We start from the raw sequence: 27,287 nt of genomic DNA on the forward strand, positions 1-27,287 counted from the left end.
ATTAAGCTGAAATAATTAGCGTTCGGATTTACCCCGGCTGACCCTAAAACTCAATATATTCTTTTTTTGTTTGGTTTTTTATTTAAATTACCTGAGTGACGTTATCGACAAAACGATTAAAATATACCAATGCACAAGTACACACTTATAATAATAACGTCAGTACCTGATAATTCTTTCTTTCAGGAAATAATTTGTTAGCTTAAAATAAGTCACATTTTTTAGTTAACTTATAGCTTTGATTATTATTCAAAAATGGAAGGGGAAGAGATACTGCTAACAGTTTTCATGAGTGACAAACATATTTTCATCTTCATTCTCAGTGTCTTTATAAGTTTGGACCAGTTAACACATTGCTTTCCAGCACTGTAGTAATTATTTTGTAAAATTTTATTTATAATTTCTAAATTAAAAATGAAATAAAGATAGTGTTAAAATTAAAGGTATATAGTAAAATACAAATTTTAGTAAAGTTAAAGTGCTTTATTAAAGTTATGATGCAGTGAGTGTAAAAAGAAATATTCGATATTTTTTACTACTAAACGTAAAGGTAATACTTTATTTTCTTGTTTTAAAAATAAATTTAACAGGTAGTCGATCGAAAGAGATTGAAAAAAGAGAATCTCGTAAAAAAAAAACTAGGGTAGAGCGGGGCGAAATGAGCATACGTGGTCAAATAAGACATTAAATTCTGATGTAAAATAAACTATACTTTTTGTAAATATTTTATTGAATATCAAAAAAATTAATAATGTTAATTACATTTCCAAGTAAATTTTAAATTGACACGAAATAATAACGCAGGGAATAAACTTATTTATCTAATTTGACCCCCGTATGTTCATTTCACCCCGCTCTATCCTACAAACAAAAAGAATCCATAGTTTTATTACTTCCTGATGATAGTGCTTGGAAAATTTATAATTTGTGTTAACAATTTATGAAAAATTTTATTTGTTTTTAATTTTTTGTCATAATGGAAAATCATCATTTAGAATGTCCTCGAACTACATAATATGTTATCCAGCGATGAAGAAAATTAATTACAAACAAATAGATATATTTAGAATTTTTAAATAGTCATAAATTTTTACTTTGGACGGTTATCTTTCTTTTACAGTTCCGCATTTATTATAACAACAATATAATTTCTATATTTTCTAGCAGTTATAAATAATTACTTTGTGCAATTTTCATAAACTATATAATATAATTATACTTATCCACATTGTTAGTTTGCAAACGACTGTTAGGTAACATGATTCCACATAATAAATATTATACTTCATATCACTCGAAACAATGTTTAATTTTTTTTTTTTTTTTTGCTAATTTTAGAACAGTCAACTCCTCTATTCATTTGTTATTATCGAATTGAATCGTCACAATATTTCAATTAAAAAATTGCGAGTTTCTGGAAAAAATCATAAACATATGAATTTCATGGATTTAATAAAATTTGTTTATAAAAAATGGATAAAAATTGTGATTTTTGTTTGAATTTAAAGAAATATTATAAATATGAAATTTTTTTTATTTGAAAAAGTTAATTCTAGGGAGTTAAGAAAACAATTTCATATCTCTCTGTTCTTTTAGTGAGAATAGAGAGAATTATCAAATTATTGCTTCCTCATGAGGAAGCTTTGCATACGTGACGTTTTTCGATTTTTTAAAATTGGGTTATATGGACTCATTTTCATCTAGAAATAATATATATGAAGTCCTGAGTAAATGTCCAGATGTATGTGTGTGTGTATGTCACAAAATATTGTGTACAAATTATCTCAGAAACGTTTTAACGGATTGTCCTAAAATTTTGTATGCTTATTGTAATCATTAATACCTAAAATCTGACACAAGGATTTCCGAATATATTCAAAACATTTTATTTTTTACAATTTTTTCAAAATTAAAAAAAAAAATTTTTTTTTTCAAAATATTTTTTTCTTTGTAAATTTAATTTTGTTTAGTAAAAAAACTTATTTCTTGCATTAAAACGAGTCGATTAGCCTATATAAAGTTCATATTTTACTGAAATCTATAGATTAAATCATTTTTTTGAATTTTTGAAAATAATCGTTTTTTGTATTTTTTTGAAATAACTTTTTCTGATATAAAAATTTTAATTAATTCTTGTCAAAATTGTATTCCTGGCATAAAAACAAATCGATTGAGGTATACAAAGTTTAAATTTTACTATTATTTATAAAATTGATCGCTATTTTAGTTGTAATCCTTCTTTTAATCTTGAATATAAGTGTATCATGATGAGGAAGCTAAACGGTCATGAAATGAACACCTAGTTTTTAATATCTTAAAATTAAGCCATTTCAAACAAAAAATTGTCAAATTACTAATATTTCTGAAACAAAATACCTTCGTCAAATTTTAATAGCAAATAAATTATTATATTAAAATATATATATATTATATTATTATTATTGTTATTATTATTATTATTATTATTTATATTTAAGGTTACGAAATTACGTCGTTAACGCGTCCTATGATTAATATATTTATATTATTCAAAAGAAAATAAAATTTACACGATAATATATTATGGTTGATGAATTTCTTAATTCCATTCCCAGATAATTTTCAGTGGATTGAGACATTTTTTAAATTAACTTGAAAACGATGTACAAATAAATAGCCAAAATCACTAAATTACAATTGACTCATTTTTTATTTTTTTAAAAAATAAACGTTTCGCTTGACGGTAACTGTTTCATAATTAATTTTCTCATTATTTATAATATTTTTTATTTATAAGTTTTGTCAATTTAGGTAAAAGCTTCATCAGCTCAATGAACTATTTACAATATGGATGGAAGAAAAGAGAATGTGAAACCAAATCCTAGGGAAAAAGCATCATGGCTATCAATTTTATTATGGTGGTATGTGGATGATTCTCCTGAAAGATCCCTTATTGATTAATTTTTTTAAAATCTCTTCGTTATTATGTATTGTTAATTTTCTTAGTGAAAATTTACACTTTTCATTATAGTTAATTTTATTTTATTACAAAACTGTGAAGGTAAGATTTTCACTTTGACAAGGTGACAGTAATTATAATGTATAGTGAATTCACAAATTCGAAAAATTAAAAAAAAGGGGAAAAAAATGGTTCAAAAAGGGAACTTTCAAAAGAAGCATACCCATGTTCATTAAAACCGTTTAATTAATGAATAATACTTTATAGTATTTAACAATAAACTATTTTAGGTGGACAGTACGTTTTTTTAAAATAGGTTACACAAAAGAATTAGGAACCGAAGATTTATTCGATCCACTAAAAACAGACAAATCATCCCTTCTTGGGGACAGACTAGAAAAGTTGGTATTTGTTATTAATATTATTTTATAAATTCAAAAGTATTATTTTCCATTAAATATATATATATGTCTTTTTTCAGTCAATGGAAAATAGAAGTAGAAAATGCGAAAAAACATAAGAAGAAAGTTAGTTTATTGAAAACACTTTTTCGAACATTTTTGTGGGAATATTCTGTTATTGGTATACTTCACATATTTAATGAATTTATCTTAAGGTATGTAAACATTATTTATATATTAAATTTAAATTTAATTCAATTAGAAATAAAGTATATATATTTTATCTTTTATTTATTTGCTTACAAATAATGCTTTTTTGTGAAAAGTATTTAAATCAAGTTGAACGGTTCATTATAGTGAAATATTTTTTATCCTATCTTTATGAGAAAGTATAATTTTCATGAAATTAATAACATAATCCTTAGAACCTTCTTCTATATAGTTTATTTATATACCAAATTACATAAATGCTGTCCTTTCGGTTTGACGGCATTTTGAAAAGTGATACTTCTATAACAATTTTATTAATTAATGTATAATAATGTAATGTATAATTAAAATGAGTTCTGTATTGTTAAACCATACAGAATGGGAACTCCACTACTTTTAGGTGGTTTTCTACAGTATTTTAAACCAAATACAGATGTTTCGTACCAAACAGCACTTATGTTTGCTGGAGGAATTTGTCTTGGGTCTGCTATAAATGCGATTACCTTGCATCAATGGATAAATAGTGCTGTTCATATTGGAGGTAAAGCACGGATAGCTGTTGGTTCACTTGTTTACAGGAAGGTATTAGTTTGGTATATTTTATCATTTCTGCAAGTGTAACAGATTTTTCAAAAGATTTTACTAAGATCCATTTAATAAGTTATTCGGTTAATTATTTTCCAGGCGTTGAAACTTAGTAAAACTGCTCTGGGAGAAACGGCCCCAGGGAAAATAGTAAATTTAGTCGCAAGCGATGTCAACAGATTTGATCGCGTTTTTGTTTTAATCCATTATATGTGGACAGCGCCTCTTTCAGCTTTGATTATTGGATATTTTTTATACAATCAAGCTGGATATGCTGGACTTATTGGAATTGCTGTTGTTTTTGTCGTCGTGCCAATACAATGTAATAAGAATTATTGTTCGATATGAAAATTCGATTTCACTATTAATTTTACTTCATAAAATTCTGTTAAATAAAAATTCAATAACTTCACAGAAAATTGAAAGTTATTAAAATAAGCTGCAACGCTTATTATTTTAATCCAATTTTGCTTATTTTAATACCAAAATGGATTAAAATAAGCAAAATTGGATTAAAATAATAAGCGTTGCAGCTTATTTTAATGCCTTTTAATTTTCTGTGTTTTAATTTGACGCCACGAAATTTCCGATAGGTGTAATGTGGTTATTAACTTAAATGTTAGATTTTCTTCTTAATTTTCAATATTTATTTTAGCATATACCGGCAAGTTGTCATCAATTTATAGACTGCAGACTGCAATCAAAACAGACGAAAGAGTGCGACTTATGGATGAAATAATCTCAGGAGTTCAAGTGATAAAAATGTACGCATGGGAAAAGCCATTTTGCGCTTTGGTGGAAATTGCTCGCAAATTGGAACTGAAAATTGTCACAAAAAGCTCCTGGATTCGGGCAATTTTCATGACATTTAATATCTTCACAACTAGAGTGGCTTTATTTGCAACTTTATTGGCAATGCTATTATATAAAGAACAATTAACGGCTGACAAAGTTTTTGTTTTTTCATCATATTTTGCTGTTCTGGCACACACAATGACTAGTATGTTTGTACAAGGTTACGCGGAAATTGCAGAATGCCTAGTGGCTGTTCGAAGATTGCAACATTTTATGATGTACGACGAATATCAAGAACTTAATCCTCATTTGCATCAGTCATATATAACTAATGGAAAAACTAAGAAAACTGATAAGAGAAATTCAATTAAACCTGATCTCCCTTCCATTGATGAAAATCTTAACGAAGAATTAAAAATAAGACGAAATGGTTTGTTGATGCACATTTTTACAATATAGAAAATCACCCATAAAAGGTAAGTAATGTGAAATGTTTTTTTTTATTTGTTTGTTAAAAATAGACGTGATGGATGAATCTCCAGAGATATGGGTAATAAAGCTGGATAATGTGACAGCAAAATGGGAGCCCGGCCAATCGGAGAACACCTTGGAAAAGATTAATCTGGAAATTGAGGCCGGAAAATTGTACATGGTAATTGGAATGGTTGGAGCTGGCAAGAGTTCATTGCTGTCTGCAATTTTAAAAGAAATCGCACTTACAGAGGGAAGTATTAGAGTCAAGGGCGGTTTGAGTTATGCAGGTCAGGAATCCTGGGTTTTCGGATCATCCGTCAGACAGAATATTCTCTTCGGCCAAGCCTACGACAGACAAAGGTACCAGAGAGTCGTCAAAGCGTGCGCTCTCCTCAGAGACTTCAAACAGTTTCCTCAAGGAGACCAGACCGTTGTTGGCGACAGGGGAAGTTCCTTGTCGGGAGGGCAAAAGGCCAGAATCAACTTGGCGAGGGCTGTCTACAGGCAGGCCGACATTTACCTCTTCGACGATCCTCTCAGTGCGGTAATTCTCATTCCTTACCATTTCTTCCACTATTAGAAAATAATAGTTACGTTCAAATGTATTTTCACGTTTAGAAATAAAAACGCAATTTGGAAATAATTTTGGAATGTTAATTAGGTGGACGCTCACGTGGGGAAGCATTTATTTGAAGAGTGTATGAAACACTATTTGTCCGGTAAGACTCGAATTCTCGCAACGCATCAGCTTCAGTATATTAAAGGAGTCGATGCAATTATTCTTCTCGATCAAGGAAAGATGCAAATTTACAAGAATTATCAGCAGCTTCTGCAAAGTCATCCTGAATATATGCCTCTCATAGCGGCGGAAAGTAAACCTGATAATAAGGAAGATTCATCCATAGAAAAATATACAATGCGAAGACAATTTTCTATTTCGAGTAATAGAGTAAGTATATAATTATAGTAAAAATAAAATTTCTTACAATTAGTATTGATAAGTGAATTAAATTAGATTAATTAAGAGTGTTCAACGATCTCTGAAATTCTTTGGCATTTAATTATCGCACCCTATAAAAACGGCACTGAACGTGAAAATGATAAACATTAATTTTAAAACACTATTTTCTCGAATTATGAACACTTTTTATAAAATCGAACGACGTAGCAAGATTTCTTATCTTATAAATTTCCAAATTCCGAAAGATTTTTCAAATCCATACAAAAAGGCGATCGTAAAAATGGAAATAGGAAAGTAATATAATTTTAGCTTTATTACGTCCTGTAGCCGTTAGGTGGCAGAAGCATGCAGGGAGCACAAAGTCGCAGCTGTCATTATTATTACTTTCCTTTTTCTATTTTGCGATCGAATTTTTGCATGGATTTGAAAAATCTTTTGAATTTTGGAAATTTATAAGATAAGAAATCTTGCAACGTTGTTCGATTTTATAAAAAGTGTTCATAATTCGAGAAAATAGTGTTTTAAAATTAATGTTTATCATTTTCACGTTCAGTGCCGTTTTTATAGGGTGCGATAATTAAATGCCAAAGAATTTCAGAGACCGTTGAACACTCTTAAACTTAATTGAATTAGTTAAATTTGACTATTTTTTCAATTATCTTTCCACTGAAAATTATAGTTAATTTTTATTAATAATCGTTTTGTTTACTAATTACTGAAACAGATAGTCGGCAAAGAATTTACTTACAATTAGTTAAAATGTGCTAGTGCAAAATTTGAAGAAGCTTGGCACCTAATAGATACAAAGTTAGGTCAAATTTTCAAAATATTTGCCAATTTACATTTCTTTGGTCCATTACAAAAAACTACTTTGTTTCTAATCATAGAGCATCGGATTCACTTGAATTCCCTTACTCGGGGTTTTTTGGGGTCGCTGATTACGTATTTTATGTTGGATTTTCAGTATTCAATATGAAGTATCCAATAAAGTCAAAAAAAAAAAAATTTTAATTGATCCTATTCGCTTAAAACTCGTTACATGGAGGTTTTCGGGGTTATTAATGCTAAGCAAAACAGTGAAATATAAGAAAACGCGTTTTTTTAACTTCAATTATTAAATTTCTATTATAATTTATTAAATTTACTAAAATTTGTTTGTCAGGGAAATTTCAGGAAATTGAAAAATTTATTTTTGTGGCAACACTGATAAAGATTAAAAAAAAAATTCTGAAATCAAGAAAGGATTATTGAGATTTATAAATTATTAACAATTAATTTTCGTCAGAGTAAAACATCAGAAAGTGCTGGTGATGCGGATATTGAAGAAGAAGAGCAAGATCTTAAAAATATGGACGCATTGGTAGAAGGAACTTCAAAGGGAAGTGTAAAGGGGTCTATTTTTCTCAATTATTTCAGAGCTGGAGCTAATTTATTTTTTAGTTTCATTGTGCTTATTTTATTTATCTTGACTCAAGTTGCTGCCACTTTAAATGACCTTTATGTCCCTCTTCTGTAAGTCTGAGAATACGAGAAACAATCAACATATTATTAGAAATATTTTTAAATATTAAATGTACTATGAATCTTAATATCATATGATGATATATGTGCCACTCCACGAGAAAGGGACCTTAGAGGCAAAAAATTTTAAGTTATGTTTGTGATTTTTGGACTGAAAATACACAAAGATAATTAATTTTTAATAGAGAAGTTTATGTTTTTGATCCAAAATATTCAATAGAAACTGATTTTGTTATTACATAATAAAAAATGAATTAAACTTAAATTATCAACTAAACATAAATTAAATTTTTCTGCCTTTAAGGTCTCTTTTCTCGCAGATCGTCACATAATTATGTAATATGAAATTACTATTTTTAGTGTGACAGCAGAAGAAGCAAAACTATATGAAGCTGCAAACATAACACGAAATAATACAAACAAAGGACTTTTTAAAGTTCAACCATGGTCACAGGAAATTTACATTTACATATATATTGGAATAGTAACATCAATATTTTTTCTCGCCATTACGAGATCTTTTGCATTTTACGCTTTATGTATGAGAGCGAGTCAACGTTTACACGACATGGTATTTAGTGCGCTGATTAGAACGGGAATGCGATTTTTTGATACAAATCCAAGTGGTCGAATTCTTAATAGATTTTCAAAAGACATGGGAGGAATAGATGAATTATTGCCCAAAGCTGTCTTGGATGCTGGACAAGTAATCATGATGATGATAGGATTTTTGATTATCACTTGTACCGTCAACTATTACTATATCATTCCAATTGTTTTCCTTGGTACCGTATTTTATTGGGATCGAAAAATTTATATCAAGACAAGCAAAAGTATTAAGCGCCTAGAGGGAATCAGTATGTGCTTTATTTTAATTGAATTCAATTTTATGAAAATTCGTTATTCAATAAATTTATTCTTCCGCAAAATTTTACGAAAGGATAAATTCTTATATGCTAAATTCTTATTAATTTTGTAACTAGCACGTTCACCGGTATTTACTCATCTCAATGCAACCCTCAATGGACTGACGACAATCCGAGCATTTGGAGCTCAAGAAATTCTCAAACATGAATTCGACAAATTTCAAGATTTGCATACCTCTTCGTGGTTTATGTTCATCGTGACAAGTTCGGCTTTTGGATTTTCATTGGATATTTTTACTTTTATTTTTACGACACTGGTGACGTTTAGTTTTCTCATTGGCAGTGATTGTAAGTATTTAGAAATTAATCGTGATTCTTTTTTTACTTCCAATGGTCTTCGGACATGTTGCTATGAATTCGGAATTAATCCAAAACAGTCCGGTATATAGTAAAGCTTCTGTCGTCCAGAGTTACTCCAGTTAAGTTCAAAATTAATGTTATTTGTGTGACTAATAAATCCAGAATTAATCCGATCTAATCCGAAATTAATTTACAGATCGTGATCATAAACAGTGAATGCGAAATTACTTCTGTTCAATCCGAAATTTATCCGTCTTGTGTAATTAGTAAATTCGAAATCTGCATTCACAAGTTACGTTTGATCAGTCTGAATTCAGATTAGACCAAATTAATTTTGGATTCACTAGTTACACAAACCGAAAAAATTTCGTATTTAACCTATTACTAATTCAGAATGACAAAAACCTGACGATAATCCTGACTGTTTCGGACTAATTCCAGATAGTTCGAAAGATATCGATAATTCGATACCCTATTGAAAAATCTCACATGAGATTGCATATGTGAAATCACAAGCGAAGTCACATGGAAACTGAAATGTGAACTCTCATGAGAACTTACACAAGAACTCAAATGGGAACTAACATGGGAACTCACATAGGAACGCACATAGTGTTTTGACCCCGGTACACATGTAGTTTCCCATGTAAGTTCTCACGTAGGTCCTCAAATTCAAAAATTCTTTTTAATACACAAAAAATACTTTTAATTATAATTGTAAAGCTGTCTTAACTAAAAGAATAAAGAGTAATTCAGACAATCCATGAATTATGATTGAAAGAAATTATATATTATAATTTTATAATAGAATTGTTTTTAATTAAAAGAAATGTTAATTATCAATTAATTTTATTTAGAATAAATTTTCCAATAAAAGAAATTTTAAAATTTAATAAACTGAAAAGAAGGATAATTCAGAATATCTATGAATTATAATTAAAATAAAAAATATATTATTATAATCATTTGATAATTACAACCATGGAAATTCAACATTTTTAAATAGCTTCAGAAAATAAATTTAATAATAATACAAATTAGGTACTGCACACAGCTGCGCGCAATCATTTACTTTCGTGTACACACATACCTTAGAGATTTCTATTGTGGGTATAGCAGAATTTTCATTATCAACATTAATAATTTTTTGTAACATATTACATGATTTCTCGAAACAGTCTGTGGTTCTTATCATTTTGACAATTGTGTACTCATGCATATTATATGGATCTGCTATAAAAGAAATTATCTGTGCATATGAACCGTTATTTAATTTTACAAAAGAATTATCAGAGCGTTCGTTGTTTTTCATAGAAGACATATACAAACAGTTCGATTTAACAATTTTTTTATATACAACTGCTTGTTCAGACAGACTTAATGTTTCCACCCATACTTTTTCTACCGAAGTTCGCGTACCGAAATATCTTATTTCCCGAATTTGTAAGGAGTTTTTAGCAAATGTTGTACCAAGATTATTATATAACATTCTAACTGGGTACGAGCAATTCGGATATAAAGTGTCTTTTAAAACTAAATCGCAATATTTTAAACTTATTCGACGGCAAATCTGATGATGGACACCTTTTGCAGCATGAATAACTTTTAATAAATCGCCATTTCCAGATTCAAAGCTGAAAGCATTATGAGCCCACAATGGACCCCAATTATAAACACTTCTGGCTAAATGAACAAGCAAATGTACATTAAAAGTCATGGATGGTTTTGAATATATTATTTCAGTTTTCATAACAAATTCCTGTAACAATTGGTCAGCCAAATCTATTTCAAAATTGGTAATTTCATCTTTCATTAATAAATAGATAGATTCGACAAATAAAGCCCAATGCATTGCATATTCTTTTGGTAAAACTTTTTGAAAAATACTCATACTAAAAAACAGGGTCCAATTTTCCCATTCACGGGCTTTCCAAAATTCCTTTTCTGTGAAAGTACGCGTTAATCTAACAATTTGATGAGGTGCTTTAATATTTGTTAGTATAGTGTCTATGTCAGGAACAATATTTTTCGAAAACAGACCAGATTTCTGTTTATTGCCAAACAACATTGTAGCAAATTGTTTGGATACGCCGCTAATTAAATGCATACTATCAGGTATACAACCTAATATAAAGTTAAATTTGATTAAATTTATCAAATGAGATGCACTTTTAACTCCAAAAACCGGTTTTTTCAATTTAGATGCCTCTTTCATATGCCGTATGGTATCTTCAATATTCCTACTTTCGGGAACTTCACTTTGCAGAGGATATTTAATATATCCTGAAGCACGTTTTTTTGATTTCCTTTTATTAAGAACCCATTCACCAGGGTGTAAACATTGATTACATCCATAAATTCCATTATATTGAACAAATCCCTGAACTGGTGCGCGAGCTACTGAATCGCAACAGCAAACTTGATTAAAGACTTTTATAATAGTTTCTTTTCCATTTATTATGCACTGTATTCCTTTTACTGCAAGTTCATTCATTTTTTCCACAAACGGACCGAGAAAAACGTTCATATTTGGTTTTTCTTTGCCAAACCAAAGACCGACTAAAATCAAATCCTTTGTCCTAACGTGAAAAGGCAGTTCATTTACCATTATGAAAATTGGCCAAATAGAATAAGTAGAACTTTTGAATAGTGGTGCTCCATCGGTATTAAAAATTAAAGTAGCGTAATTATGTTTGTCAGCATCAGATAAATTTTTAACAAATTCACGATACAATTTACCGTCGTAAATATCGCGCATAACACCTTTTTCATGAATGCGTTCATTTACCACGTAACTATAATATTCACTGTTGTAAGAAATCAAATTTGCAATATGTGAAGATGGGTCCATCATGACAAAAAAATCTTTATATTTGTAATCTTTAACGTTAACACTTTTGCCGCATATTTTACATTTTACAAAACGGTCTTCTTTTTTAAATTTACCCATATAAGCAGAACAACTTGGGCAAGTTGCATGAAGCTCCATGCAATTTTTTGGATAAAATAATTTATCGATTAAATATCGCGTATTTGGTACAATATTGTATGCAAAAATAGAATTAATCAACAAAAACAAATCTGTAATTTGTGTTAGTGACAACGCGTGAACAATTGCGTACTTCAAAAGTAGTAATACTAATTCACTTGTACTTGCAACGATTGGAGCTGTTATGAGAGTTTTGATATGTTCACTGCTAATCATATCTTGAAGGGATGAAAAAGATTTTTTGAACGTAGCCGGCAAACTGTCAGATGTCATTGAGTTTTCATCTTCCTTTAATGTGTCCGGGAAAAGATCATCTTCATAATCTCGCTCTAGATACTTAAAAACAAATTTACAATGAAAAATCAATATACTAATAACATTACCAAGAAATAATTAAATTTACTTTTGAAGTAACATTTTCATGCATACCTGATGATTTGTCTCACAATATTTTTCATTTTCATCTAAATCCTCTTCTAATGATTCAATAATGTTTTGAACTTGATCACTACTGATAGTTGTTGGCTGGTTTTCATTAACATTATTCTACAAATAGCATTTAAAATAAATTTGTGCGTAACCAGATAAACATTTATATATTATTGGTGGGTTTTGGAAAATTTATGTCAAATTTAATAAAGAAGGAATTCTAGAAAAATTCCTTAAGCTTAAATACTTCACTTTGGATATTTTTATTATAATATTATAACATTTTATAAATATTTGGTGAAAATATAAAAGTAAAGTGTAAAAAAGAACACATTAGCACTTAATTTTCGAAAAACCACTCTTTCTACACAAAAATCACTAGATTTTTGTTGACTTAATTTTTTAAATTATTATTTCTTATTTTACATTAACAAATTTACCGACTTGTTAAGCAAAAATTTGCATTTTGACCTACAAATTGGACTAAAAATTCAAATATCGTTGAAAAAGGTTGACAAGGTCACTTGGAGAAACTCAATCGCTAAATAGCCAAAAAGGCATTTTGTTGTAAAATATTTTGGTTGGCACTTTTAAGTTGTTTAAAAAAAGTTTTTAATAGCATCTTAAAATGAATTATAATCTTCAAGATGAAAGATCTTTTAAAAGTCTTAAAAGTGGCTACAATGTATTTTAAGGTGTTGATTTTTGCAGTCTAACAAAAGAATGTTGGTTTATTTATTCCAGACAATCCAGTAACGTGCTACATTGTGCACCTAGAATTTTTTTTTTGAGACGTTTCCAAAAATTTCGTGTCAATGAGTTTTATTTTTATTATAGTATTTTTTTTAGTTAATATAGTTATTTAATTTAATATAGTTATTTTTTAGTATTTCTCTTTTAAATTTTCATAAAATATTTTAAAAATAATTTACTATTATAAGAGAAGAATATGAATACACTGAAATTATATAGCCAGGGTGGCCAGCCAACCGGGATAACCGGGAGAAATTTGAATCGGGAGAAAACCGGGAGAAAGCCGGGACTGAAAAATTAATCCGGGAGATTTTATATGAGCCAAAAGTTTTGAACGTTCAAATGACCAAAATATTTTTTTCAATCTATAAATTATTAGAAATTATAATGTCAATGTAAAATAAAACAGTAAATTAAACAAATATTAAATTAATAACTTCTTTTTATATATTTAAAACAATATTTTATATTAAAATTCGTACTTAAATAAGTTACAAAAAAAATTTTGTTCATTTCAACGTTCAAAACTTTTGGCTCATGATTTTCTTGGTTTTGTGATTCGCGCAATTATTCGAAAATTGTTCAACTTTTAACCACCTAAAATTTCGTGTTAATTATGTAAAATATATGAGCAATTCCACGTAAGATTGAAGGGTCTATCCTCCGATTCCATCTATAATACGTGTAATCTAATTCTGTGTCAAAAAAGAATATTAAGTATTATTAAAAATCGAAAATTAATTATAAAATGTTATTTATAGAAAGACTGAAAAATACCGTGCCGAGAAGGTAGGAAACCCCCGCTAAGTAAACGGAGCCCGATAATAAGTTTAAAAAATTTTTTTAAATTTATTTTTTAAATAAATAAATAAATTAAAAAATTTTTATTTTTCAAAATTATTTTTTTTCATAAACTTCAATATTTTCTGAGCAAAAAACGTTTAGGAAATTTTTTTCTAGGACTAAAAGTGAAAAAGTTATGAGTAATTAAAAAAAAGTTGCAATAATTTTTTAATGCAAATATCTCGAAAAATAATAAATATTTTTTTCAAAATTTTTTTTACTCAATTAGACCCATAACCTCATCTACCCAAAAACGTAGTATAGAAGGAATCGGAGGATAGACCCCTCAATCTCACGTGGAATGCTTATATACCATCAACAAAAATTAACTATTTTTATTTCTCACAATACAAAATTTTTTAATTCTGCACTGAAAGAAAATATATAACAAAATTTCGTAAATACTTTACAATTTAGGGAAAACGTGTCAAACTGGAAAAAATGATATAAAATATATTAAATCTCAGTAAAGATTTTGTATAATTACTATAAATTATGTTAAAGTTCGTAAATATTTACGAAAATTTGAAATACATTTCTAAAAGAGTGAAAAATATTTTCAGAAGTATATTATTTTTTGTATCAATATTTCCTATTTTTACACGTTTTCCCTAAATTCAAAAATGTTTACTAAAATGTCTACTATACTTAATAAAATTTGTTATACAGGGTGTTCCAAAAGTATGGAAACTTGCAAAAATCTTGAAAAGTACGAATTTTCGTAAAAAATGTTCAAGACAAAAGTTGTTCCAAACAAAAAGATGTACATTTTTGAAACCAAAAAATTGGGCCCGGAGCCCAATGTTGGGCCCTACAATGAAAAAAGTGGTTTTCTTAAATGAGACCACCAATTTTCAGTATCAAATTCGTAATCCCCATGAAATTCTGCGTTCAGACATGTGGTATAAGTGCCCAAAATATTGGGCCCTATGTAAGATAATTGGCCCAAAATTTTTCTACAGATAAGTAAATTTTGAAAAATCAATCCTTAGGGGGTTTTTGGAGTCACAGGATTAGAAATTCGAAGATAATTTTCAAATTGGGCACAGAACCCAATGTGAGATTCCGCGGCCCAATGTGAGGCCCAATTAAAAAAATTTGTTTTCTTAAATAAAACCCTCTAATTTTCAATATCCATTTCGTAATCTTAGTCTCATCCTCACATTTTTACCCACCCTCCTCTCTTCATCAGATTCACAAACTTGATAAAAATGTTGGGTCCAATGTCTAGGATTGGGCAAAATATTTTTCACATTTGTACAACAAGCATAAACCCAAAATTTTAAAACGATTACGAAATGGATATTGAAAATTAGAGGGTTTTATTTAAGAAAACAAATTTTTTTAATTGGGCCTCACATTGGGCCGCGGAATCTCACATTGGGTTCTGTGCCCAATTTGAAAATTATCTTCGAATTTCTAATCCTGTGACTCCAAAAACCCCCTAAGGATTGATTTTTCAAAATTTACTTATCTGTAGAAAAATTTTGGGCCAATTATCTTACATAGGGCCCAATATTTTGGGCACTTATACCACATGTCTGAACGCAGAATTTCATGGGGATTACGAATTTGATACTGAAAATTGGTGGTCTCATTTAAGAAAACCACTTTTTTCATTGTAGGGCCCAACATTGGGCTCCGGGCCCAATTTTTTGGTTTCAAAAATGTACATCTTTTTGTTTGGAACAACTTTTGTCTTGAACATTTTTTACGAAAATTCGTACTTTTCAAGATATTTGCAAGTTTCCATACTTTTGGAACACCCTGTATATTTTATTTTAATGTACAGAAAAAATGCATTTTAAAACCGGGAGAAATCTCTAATTTCTACCGGGAGAAAACCGGGAGGCAAACATTCTAAAAATAGTGGCCACCCTGAGCTTCTAAAAAAATCCACTAGGGTAAAAATACTTATCTTCACTTGCTTATTTTAAAAGAATATCACAATTTCAATCGCTACATTTAAAAATAGGAATTACTTAAATTTGTTTCTATTCACCTTCAGTTCTTCAGAAAAATCATCGAAAATTTCAGTGGTACGAATGGAATCGGACGCAGAGCATTGCTGTTTTTGATTATCCTCTTCGTCATGATGATATTCAATATCCATAAATTCTTCATCTTCTTTGTCAGGGTACTCGGTAGCATTGGTGATATCAGCATTTAAAAATGCAGTTGAAGACTCGCCAGCATCCTAAAATAAATTGAACATTTATATATTAAATAATTTTACTTTTATGCAGTAAATGGTTTATTAAACAAATTTACCTCATTTTTCTGAAGTCTATTTAATCTTTTCCAAGTTGACAATGGAATTGGTTGCTCGGACTCTGGTTCTAAATACCGTTTATACTTATGTGGTCTCCGATTCGTCATAATCTTGAAATAATAAAAAAAATTAGATACAGAAATAAAATTAGAGTTATTTAAACTATTTTCAATGTAGTGAACAATTATATAATTATATGAAATTATATACAAACAGAAATGTTGAATAATGAAATTTGCTAATGTTTGACAAAATTGTGTGAAAATTATTCCTTAAATCGGAATACGATAATTCAGTTTAATCGAATTGTCTGAATATTAGGTACTTTTAATTTTTATGAAATTTTATTATTTACACAGACATTAAGGCTGATTTAGCCAGTGAGCAGAAATTTGTTCACCTCATTTTAACCTTGTGGTTTTCTGCTTCTAAAAGCAAAATAAAATAGATATCAAAATAAATAGACCAATGTCCATTTATTCAATGTTCTTGTTTAAAAAAAAATAAAAATTGTTTTTAATTAATTTTAAAAATTTCTAAAAATTATTTATATATAACATTAACTTATTTTCAAAAAAAGGTGAAGTAAGCGTCTCTTCTTTCATTCTAACATTTCAAATAAAGCGGTATTTGTATTTGTATAATATGTAATATTTTCTAACCTATGAGAAACTAGTAAAGCAAATTTTTACTTTAAAATAAATATATATATATATATATATATATTACTTACTTGGTGATTGTTCAGCAATTGTTAACACAACAAATACAGGACTTATATTAATTCGGCATCAAATTTTTAGTTTATAAGATAATTTTCACTCACAATTTGGAAACTAACGTTGAACACAAAAATGACGTTAAAACGGAAATACACGAACACAACACGAAGTAGGCCTCGGATTACACAGTTGCCAGTCACTGTATACAAACGCAAGTGCGCATGTCTTTTAAATGCACAAGTTGATTTTAAATTCGGAAGAAAAAAATTTTCAAATGCACATTTTGTTATTAAATAATTATTTTTTAACACATATATAAACTTTGAACATATTTTTAATGTAATTATATCATAAATATATTTCGTAAATAAGTTGTCAATTAATTTTTTTTTAAATTTCAAATTAACGCGCACATTTCGACCAATGACGGTGAAGACGAAGGTGTGTTTAAAGAGAGTAACTGGCAGTGGCAACTCTGCTACGACCACTGCTTTATGTTGAACACGTGATACCGGCTTGTTTTGGAGTCACGATGGCATCAAACAAGCAATAGAAAAAAATTTGTCAGTGTGCTTGTCGGTATTTTTCAATCAAGTGTACTGGTGAAAATGGCTAATAGAAATTCTGTATGTGCTCTAAGTGCTTTGATACGCTATTCAACAGACGGCTCTGAAACAGTTGTTCCAGTAAGTCAAATTTATAATTTTCATCCTAAAAGTGAAAAAGATTTCATTTCTGAGAAGAAGTATAAAGTTTGGGAAAAAGGCAACAAAAAAAATGATCGTCTATTAAACGCCCGAATACTTATGCTTTCTTGTAAGTATATGTGTAATATATATCATAATCAAATTATGTTATTAATTTTTTTTGGATGTGGAAAATTTTAAGAGTTTGTTTTTCATTGGAAACATAAATTTATTTCGAAAAAAATGGAAATGTTTGGAATTTTTTTGCAACATTTTTCAAATTTTCTTGTGATAAAACTTTATTTATTTTACATATTTTTAATTCAGTTGATAGATTTGGAAGCATACTATTTTCAAACTGGCTGTATCTAATTACTAAATTTTTAATTTTTTTGTTGTTTTTTTGCGCAGCAAGGAGAGAAGATTTTTCTAGTAGGTTGCAAGAAAAACTTACTAAAAGGAAAAAGTTTCCCAATAAGCGGATGCTAAGCTTTTCGGAGATGAATGTGAAAATTAGTAAAGCAGCTAAACCTAAAGTAATTATAATATCTTTTTAAACTACAATTTCTGGATTTCTTATAATGAATTTATTATGTCATAATTTTATTTCTCAATAATTTTAATACTAACATTCTTTTTTAATTGACCATTGTTAAATAAAAATTGATAAGATTTATTATTTATGACAGAAAATAAAGAAAAAAGTTAACACGTGCCAGAAAATAGCAAGACAACAAGAAACTTTAGATATCTTAGAGACTCATAAGCGATATCAAAGAAAAAGGGTTTCTTGTCTTTCGGATTCATCATCAGATGAACAGGAAATAGATGGACTAAGAAACGTAAATAATAATAATGATGAAATTTCAAAACATTTGTCGAAAAGGTCGTCTACCGCAATTATGACGTGCGAGGAAGCAAGTTTACATTCAAAACTTGGTTTGTATTTATTATCTCATTTTTATTCGTTGGAATTGACTTTGACAACTATTTAATTAAAATTAATAGTGAACAAAATATTCAATTTTTAATTTTCTTTTCCTTAAAGATAAAATAAATAAAATAAAAAAGAAATATTTCTTATTTATAAAATTTTTTTTTCGTTATGAGACTATTTAATTTCTTTAAAATAAACTTCATTAAATATTTTTTGTATAATTTGTTATAGAATTAAGCTGCTTTTTCAATAATAAAAACATCAATTTTAGTAAGATTAGGTCGTCAATATATTACAGTGGACTCGATTATCCGAACTAATGAATTTTTTATATTAAATTCTTACAAACTTTGAGGAAAAAAATTTTTCAAATTTGCGTGGATAATCAGAAAAATAAAGGTCCAAATAATCAAGTCCCTATTGTACATTAGATAGTAAAGTAAAATTTTTGTTTCAGATGTTTCAAATAGTTCTAATGATTTGCCGAACGCAGCGCAAAGACTAAATTTAACGATGAACTTAAATGGTAAGTGATATTGCTATAAACTTAAAATCACAAGACTAACAACTTTTCATTAATTATTTACAATCAGCATGTTGGTTTTTACTGGTTTAATTGATGTTTGTAAAAAAAAACAGGCCTGGGATGGTTCGAATTTTTCAACTGTTTTTAGAAAAGGCGAATGTTTTCGACTTATTTTCAAAAAATGCGAATTTTTAGACTGTTTTTTTAAATATTGCAACAAAATTAATTTTTTTTAGTATAAAATGCCAATTACTTTGATTTTTATAGTTAAAAATATAACTATTTCAACATTTAAAAATTTATTTTTATCAATTTTTCTATACAAAAATAAAATTTTTTAAAATAATTGAATAATTAAAGTTTCTAAGTAATTGAAATTTTGTTAACTTTTTTGAAAATAATTAATTATCTTCAAGTTTTCATTGCAGTTTTTGAAAATCAAAGTTTGAAATACTTTAATTGTAAATTAAAAAATTTATAAGATTATCAAAATTTATAATGAAAAATCCAAATGAGAATTAATTTATGAAAAATGATATTGAAAAATTATTTTAAAAATGTAATTTTTGACATTTTTTCAATTCTAATTTCTGAAATTTCAAATATGTGTTGTCCATATTTTCCATTCCTACATATTTTCTAAGATTCAAAATATCTACAAAAAAAAGTTTGTATTAAAATTTTTAAAAATTTTTTTATTTTTTAGAATTATTAAAATGTTGAAGAAAAGAATTATTTACTAAATGTTTCATTAAAATTATTCAAAAAAACTGCTTGGTTCTCTAACATGTTTAAAAACTATTTCATAAAATTTTATTAAAAATTATTTTAATTGATTTAAATTATTAAATTAAATTATTCTTAAAATAAATTTTGCAACAATCATCTACAAAGAAGTAAATTAAACTTTACAAATAAATCTTTTTTTTATAAAGTTTTGATTATATTTATGGAAAAATAATGTGTTCACAATTTTGCAAAAATAATGCCTCATAAACTTGATTATTGTTTAATATTTTCGACTCAAAGTCGATTCGAGGCCTGAGAAAATAACAATTTCATAAGAAGATAAAACTATTTTTTTACTATCATTTAATTTCAATTACACAAAAATATAAAGTATTATTATATTTGCAGATTATTCAAATCATTCTAATGATTTGTCCAACGTAACACGTGAACTAAATTCAAACATGGATTTAAATGGTACGTAATAATACTATAAAGTTCAAACAACAAGGCAAACTATTTTGTAATAATCATAGTTATTTATAATTAGTATGTTTTTAAATTGATTTTGATCATGTTTTAAAGAAAATAAGGACTCAGTTTACATTTCTTAAAAGTTGTATAGGATAATACCGCTCTTCTATTACTATATAGCATGTAATTATTTTTAAATTATAAAGTAAAATTATTTTGGCAGAATATTTAAATCAATCCGGCAATTTGCCCAACGCAACAAATGGATTACATTTAAATATGGATTCCAATGGTACGTAGATATTGCAATTTGTATTTTTATATTTTGCTTCTATTGAAGATTTTGAATCCCGAATGGAGACTTTGTTCGGTCATGATTGTGTTTCCATATTAATTTCTAATTTATTAAAATTTTTAAAAGAATAGAAAGTAATGGAATTAATAAACTAAATTTTATTATATTTAATATAAAGACATAAATTAAAAAATAATAATAATCACTTTTTAAAATAACATCTTCTTTGATTTAAGTAACATAAACATTAATATTTATCAATTACATATAAAATTCTGTGAAAAACCAATCAAGACCAATTCGGTTTTCTCAGTCCGCCAGGCCTGTAAGAAATAATTAATTTAGACTATTCTTACAGACGATTCCAATCATTCTAACGGTCAATCTAACGCCACACGTAGACCTTTAGCGAACATCGACTTCAATGGTAAGTTTTCTGATTATAATTTTTTTTATTCCTTTGTTGTTGGTATTAATCGTACCCAGAGAAAAAAATGCTATTAAATGTATAGCATGCATATTCACATACGTTGAAAAGCGGATGTCATAAACATAATTCGACATATATTTCATTTTATTGCATTGCTATTGAATCAAAGAAGACAGTTTTAGATTCAAATGCAATTCTATAAATTTAACTACGTGTCGCATAAAGTTAACTACATTTGCTTTTGAACGTATATGAGTATACGTGCTATAAATTCAATAGTATTTTTTTCTAAGTGTATGAAAAATTTGATAAATCATAAAAAAATGTAATTTTTAAAAATATTAAAATCCTACGTCACTCTTTGGAGAATATATATAGAAGTTGTATTTCAATTTTCGAGTCAATCGGTAAAATATATTTTGAACTATCATACCCCCCATTACAAGAAATTGTATCTTTAATAGTTTCATCAAAAAAAATTTTTATTTAAAACCGTAAAAATGATTTACGTTTAGTGTGGTGTAACCCCTTAATGAATATACAATCTGTTTTGATACTTTTTTTTATAATTTAATTCTAATAACGCTACTTTTTGTGTGTTGAAATCCATCCAACTTTTCATTTTAATTTCAAGTTCTAGAAACGGTCAATAACAACAGGGGGAAAAATATTAGGACAACTGCCATGGAGAGTTATAAGCGTTTCATAGAAACAGAAAATGATAAGGTAAGGAGAAAACTCTTATAACAACCTTTCATGGTTGGCATCATAACTTATATGACTTAAATTTTAATCTACTTTTTATATGGTTTTCATTTCAAGGAAACAAAAGTTGCAAAAATTTTTCTTTCAATATACTTTTTCCCTTTCTTTCTTAGTTCTTTTCTTATTTATAAACATTTTATAGGTACATCTGGGATTAGAATACTACGTTCACCGTGATATTTGGGAACGTTTAAAAAGAGAGCAAGACTCCAAATTCATCAAAGATCTGAGTTCAATTTTTTGGGGTCCTGAAGTATTAAAATTAAGGTGTTTAGATAAAAAAAAAATAAAAGAAGGAAGAGATTCTGCTGAGCGAAAGGAACTTTCACCCGAAAAATATAAATTATTAGAAGGTAAAGTTATGAAATTGAAAAAAAAATTATGTTTAAAATTTTATTTTAATTATAAGTAGCAAGCTTGTAATTTGCTAATTGTAGAAAGCTTGCTTATAAACTGAGATCATTATCTAATTAATCTATTGATTCTTTTTACAGATTTGTTATACAAAAAACTCACAGAATCGAAATGCACGGGTGCTCCCAGAGAAGCTCGAATGAAACTAATTGGCCATTTTCTATCTCAAAAGATTCGAGATTGCAGAAAGAATCTCAAATTTTAAAAAAATGTAAACAGTTTTAATTTTAATAAAAAAATATTTATTTTTGCCATAATTATTACTATGATTTGACTTACGACCTTATTTTTATTTCAATAAATTATGTTATTTATTATAACTTGAAATTATTTTTATTTTAAAAAACTGTCAAGCATGGAAACTCACTGTGAACTTACAAGAGAACTTGCATGAGGACCCACATGAGAACTCACATGGGAACCTACATGTGTACCGGGGTCAAAACACTAAGTGCGTTCCTATGTGAGTTCCTATGTTAGTTCCAATTTGAGTTCTTGTGTAAGTTCTCATGAGAGTTCACATTTCAGTTTCCATGTGACTTCGCTTGTGACTTCACATATGTAATCTCATGTGAGATTTTTCAATAGGGTAGTTCTTAGTTCTAAAGCAGTCAGCAATTTAAGGGTATGTGGGCAAATGACGTTTTTTTGTGGTTTGAAACTTTCTCTGAAATAAAAAATGATTTCGGGTAAAAATTTTGGAGAAATGATTTTGTTTGGTACAAGGAATCTCGCTGTTCTACTCATTTACCATAACTTAACGAAAAAAATAATAAAAATAAAGCAATAAATAGTAAAATAATGTATTACATCATAGTTCATTCAGCGGCCACTCGCTCGAATTGGCGCTGTTTACTGGAGCACTGACACACTCAAGCAACGTCTGTCATCTGTGTATGCGCCGCCATGTTTTTTTTCATTTTCGTTTAAAAATCACACTTTTTAAACTTCATTTTTTAGTAATTCAACGCAAAATTAAGTATTTTTCGGAGAACAACGAGATTTCTTGTACCCTAATTTATCATTCCTCAAAATTTTAGACAAAAATCTTTTCTCATTTTAGAGTGAAATGTATACTATCAAAACACATTTTCCCACATTAGGTCACGTGAGACGTTCCCACATACCCTTAAACCAAAAGATCACACAGTTTTCTTGTGGGTATCAAATTGATACAAGAATTAAGATCAACTCATGCAACGTTTTGATTCGATATAAGGTATCAAATTGATCCAAATATTTGAATCATTTTCAAGAAATGATCCAGAATATGGGATCATTTTTTGATACCTGAATTGGTATCAAAGTATAACTGTCATGGCTGGCATGCTCTTATTGATAAGTTTATTAATTAATTTATTCACTGTACTGAATATTCAGATATTAAAAATACTTTTATTATGAATTTTAAGAAAGAGAGAAGCGAAAACTTATAAATTGCGAGCAATTAACCCTCTGCCTGGCCAGTTGACCGTTATCGACAAAAAGCGACAATTCGGTCGCCTGGTGGGGACTATGGGAAATACATTCTATAGCGTTAGAGTGGGGATAACCCAGGACAGGGAGAGGGTTAAATAAGAAAAAATTTATTTCGAAATAAAATGAAATACACTAACCTTTATTTAAGTTTATCACATAAGATTTAAGTTAAGTTCACAATCACAAGACTTGAAAATTTTTAATTATTTTTGTGGTTCAAATAATTATCAATAATTTATTTATTATAAATGAACAAAATTTAAGCAATGCACGCTTGATAAATATTTCTAATGCGTTGTCAATTAATGCAATTAATAATTTCCTATTACACAATATCATAATCGACATATATGACATTTGTAAACAAACAGGGTTGGGAAACAAGAGCCCAAAATATGTTCGTCCAAAGCAGAGTTGGGTAGGATTGAAATTCGCTTTGGACGAATATATTTTGGGCTCTTGTTTCCCAACCCTGTTTGTTTACAAATGTCATATATGTCGATTATGATATTGTGTAATAGGAAATTATTAATTGCATTAATTGACAACGCATTAGAAATATTTATCAAGCGTGTATTGCTTAAATTTTGTTCATTTATAATAAATAAATTATTGATAATTATTTAAACCACAAAAATAATTAAAAATTTTCAAGTCTTGTGATTGTGAACTTAACTTAAATCTTATGTGATAAACTTAAATAAAGGTTAGTGTATTTCATTTCATTTCGAAATAAATTTTTTCTTATTTAATTGCTCGAAATTTATATGTTTTCGCTTCTCTCTTTCTTAAAATCCATAATAAAAGTATTTTTAATATCTGAATATTCAGTGCAGTGAATAAATTAATTAATAAACTTGTCAATAAGAGCATGCCAGCCATGACAGTTATACTTTGATACCAATTCAGGTATCAAAAAATGATCCCATATTCTGGATCATTTCTTGAAAATAATCCAAATATTTGGATCAATTTGATACCTTATATCGAATCAAAACGTTGCATTCCAAAATGATACCATCAAGTTTACAGTGGCAATAAAAGATTTTAATGATAGGTATGTTAAAAATCATTTCTACAAGATGGTTTTTATTTTAGCCTCTTCAGAAAATGGAGGAAAAGTGGGTTTGGCTATTACACAAGTTATGTCGATGACGAGATTGATGCAATGGGGAATGCGTCAGAGTGCAGAAGTGGAAAATCAATTAATGTCGGTAGAAAGAGTTTTAGAATATGCTGAACTTCCACCAGAACCTAATTTACGGGACAAGGGAGTAATGTTTAAGAAGAAGCAAAGAAGGATTGAGTCTTTTGTTACACCTCCGAAAAATTGGCCAACTCAGGGTTCCATTAGATTCCGGAATATGTACTTGAGATATTCTAATGACGATCCTCCTGTTTTGAAGGACCTCAATATCGTCATTTATCCAACTGAGAAGGTAAACAACTATATCAAACTCAGAATTATATTATCTCTAAATGATAATATAAAGATGAAGATACAGACTTGAAATTTATTAAATACCAATAATTATTGAATTGTCTTTAACAAAACACTTTAAAGGCGGTGATGAAGCCAGGGTGTTTGCCTAACATTTACCAGTCTTCGGCTGCGATCGAAACAGATCGGAAATCTTCGTGAAAATATTCTAATAAAGTTTTGTAAAAATTTATACTGCTTCCTATTTCAGAGCGTTGTTATTATTGTAATTAAAATATTCTCAGTGTGATCCTGTTTTAAGCAAATAGAAAATATTCAATTCTAACAAAATTTGTAATTGAAAAAACTGTTCTTTAGGTAGGAGTGGTTGGGAGAACCGGTGCTGGAAAATCGTCTTTAATCGCGGCTCTCTTTCGTCTCGCCAAAATCGATGGAGTCATTGAAATCGACAATATAGACACGGGAACCGTCTGTCTGGAAGATCTTCGACGTCAAATTTCCATCATTCCACAGGATCCTGTTCTATTCTCTGGAACAATCAGAAGAAATCTGGATCCCTTTAACGAATTTCCCGACAGACTACTGTGGGAGGTTCTCGAAGAGGTGATTTCCTTATTTTTAAATCGACAGTTCTAAATAGAGGATTGGACTTTGAAATTTTAATTTGTAAATTAATTTTCTGGTGGGAAATGTAAATAATTTTCATAAATGCCAAACAGGTGGAACTGAAAGAAGCGATTGCAGCCGTCAATGGATTGGACAGTCGAGTGTCCGACAGAGGAAGTAATTTCAGTGTTGGACAACGCCAGTTGATTTGCCTCGCGAGAGCGATTTTGAGGAACAATCGGATTCTAATGTTGGACGAAGCCACAGCAAATGTGGATCCACAAACGGATGCTCTGATTCAAAGAACTATAAGAACTAAATTCGCTGCTTGCACTGTTCTCACTGTTGCTCATCGATTGAATACAATTATGGACAGTGACAAAGTTTTAGTTATGGACAAAGGAAAAATGGTGGTAAGATTAATTAAAAATTTTTAAATCTCAAAAAATTTTACATTGTCCTATTAATTACGTAGATTAATTAAAAGGTTTTATTAGCTTATTTATTTATGTAAAGACTGAATTAATTTCAAATCACCTAGATTAAGCATATGGTCGGACTTTATAATCAGTTTTTTCTCCCAAATGTTGTTTTTCAAAGCTTTTTAGACAAAACTTATTTTTTTGTTTGGCCAAAAAACAATATTCCGGGGAAAAAATTTATTTTCAGCTCCGACTATTTTTAGTTTACCTGATTTGAAATGAATTCGGTTTAAAATAAAAATAACTGTTTCAGGAATTCGACTATCCACACATTCTTCTTCAAAACCAAAATGGTGAATTTACTTCCTTAGTTAGAGAAACAGGACAAGCTATGTTTGAGCAATTGTCAAAAGTTGCTGAACGAGTATACTTAGCAAAACGCGAGGACAAACCGTCAGATTTTATTTAGTACTACTGCCGTTTAATTGTACTTGTTAATTAGTTAGTAATAATAAAAATAATTTGTTTTTCATGAAAGATTATTTTTTCTGTGTCATTTTAAAATGTGTTAATTTACTAGCGCCTCCGACGGCCTTTGGCCGTCTCCGTTGCTTCTATTCTTTGTCCATTCAATTTAATTTTTAATTTATATTTCATAATTTAGTACAATTATTTTATTAAATATTTAATAATATTGTTAACAAAATGCAAAAAGGCATGTAATTATAGAGAAAGTTTCAAACAGAAAAATAATAATCTATTATATTTGTAGTCTGAAAATGATAATAATTGTTGAATAATTTTTTTTAAAACTAAAAACACTTTTTTATTTCAAGGTAATATTATTTTCATAATAATTTAATTTATTTCAATTATTTTATTATACATAATTTAATAAATTTCATTATTTTAAAAAAGCGCGCGGTATTTTGTCGTGGGCCAATCAGGTGATTTCAACTAAATA

The 27,287-nt window shown here is 28.3% G+C and overlaps 1 protein-coding gene across 1 annotated transcript; it reads left to right on the forward strand.

Moving 5' to 3' along the window:
* Positions 1-26,861, forward strand: LOC127285053 (ATP-binding cassette sub-family C member 4-like). Its single transcript, XM_051310854.1, has 16 exons — positions 1-550; positions 2,791-2,900; positions 3,229-3,339; positions 3,420-3,554; positions 3,927-4,131; positions 4,234-4,456; positions 4,790-5,359; positions 5,451-5,947; positions 6,065-6,352; positions 7,650-7,876; positions 8,246-8,742; positions 8,869-9,099; positions 24,953-25,293; positions 25,653-25,898; positions 26,015-26,314; positions 26,637-26,861. Exons 2-16 carry the CDS (start codon positions 2,827-2,829, stop codon positions 26,790-26,792), a joined length of 4,101 nt encoding a protein of 1,366 aa, XP_051166811.1. The 5' UTR covers positions 1-550; positions 2,791-2,826; the 3' UTR covers positions 26,793-26,861.
* The last annotated feature ends 426 nt before the right edge of the window (positions 26,862-27,287 follow it).

Source organism: Leptopilina boulardi, unplaced genomic scaffold (assembly GCF_019393585.1).
Source record: "Leptopilina boulardi isolate dan_hultmark-lab unplaced genomic scaffold, ZJU_Lbou_2.1 LbouV2_121, whole genome shotgun sequence".
In the NCBI taxonomy this organism is placed as follows: domain Eukaryota; kingdom Metazoa; phylum Arthropoda; class Insecta; order Hymenoptera; family Figitidae; genus Leptopilina; species Leptopilina boulardi.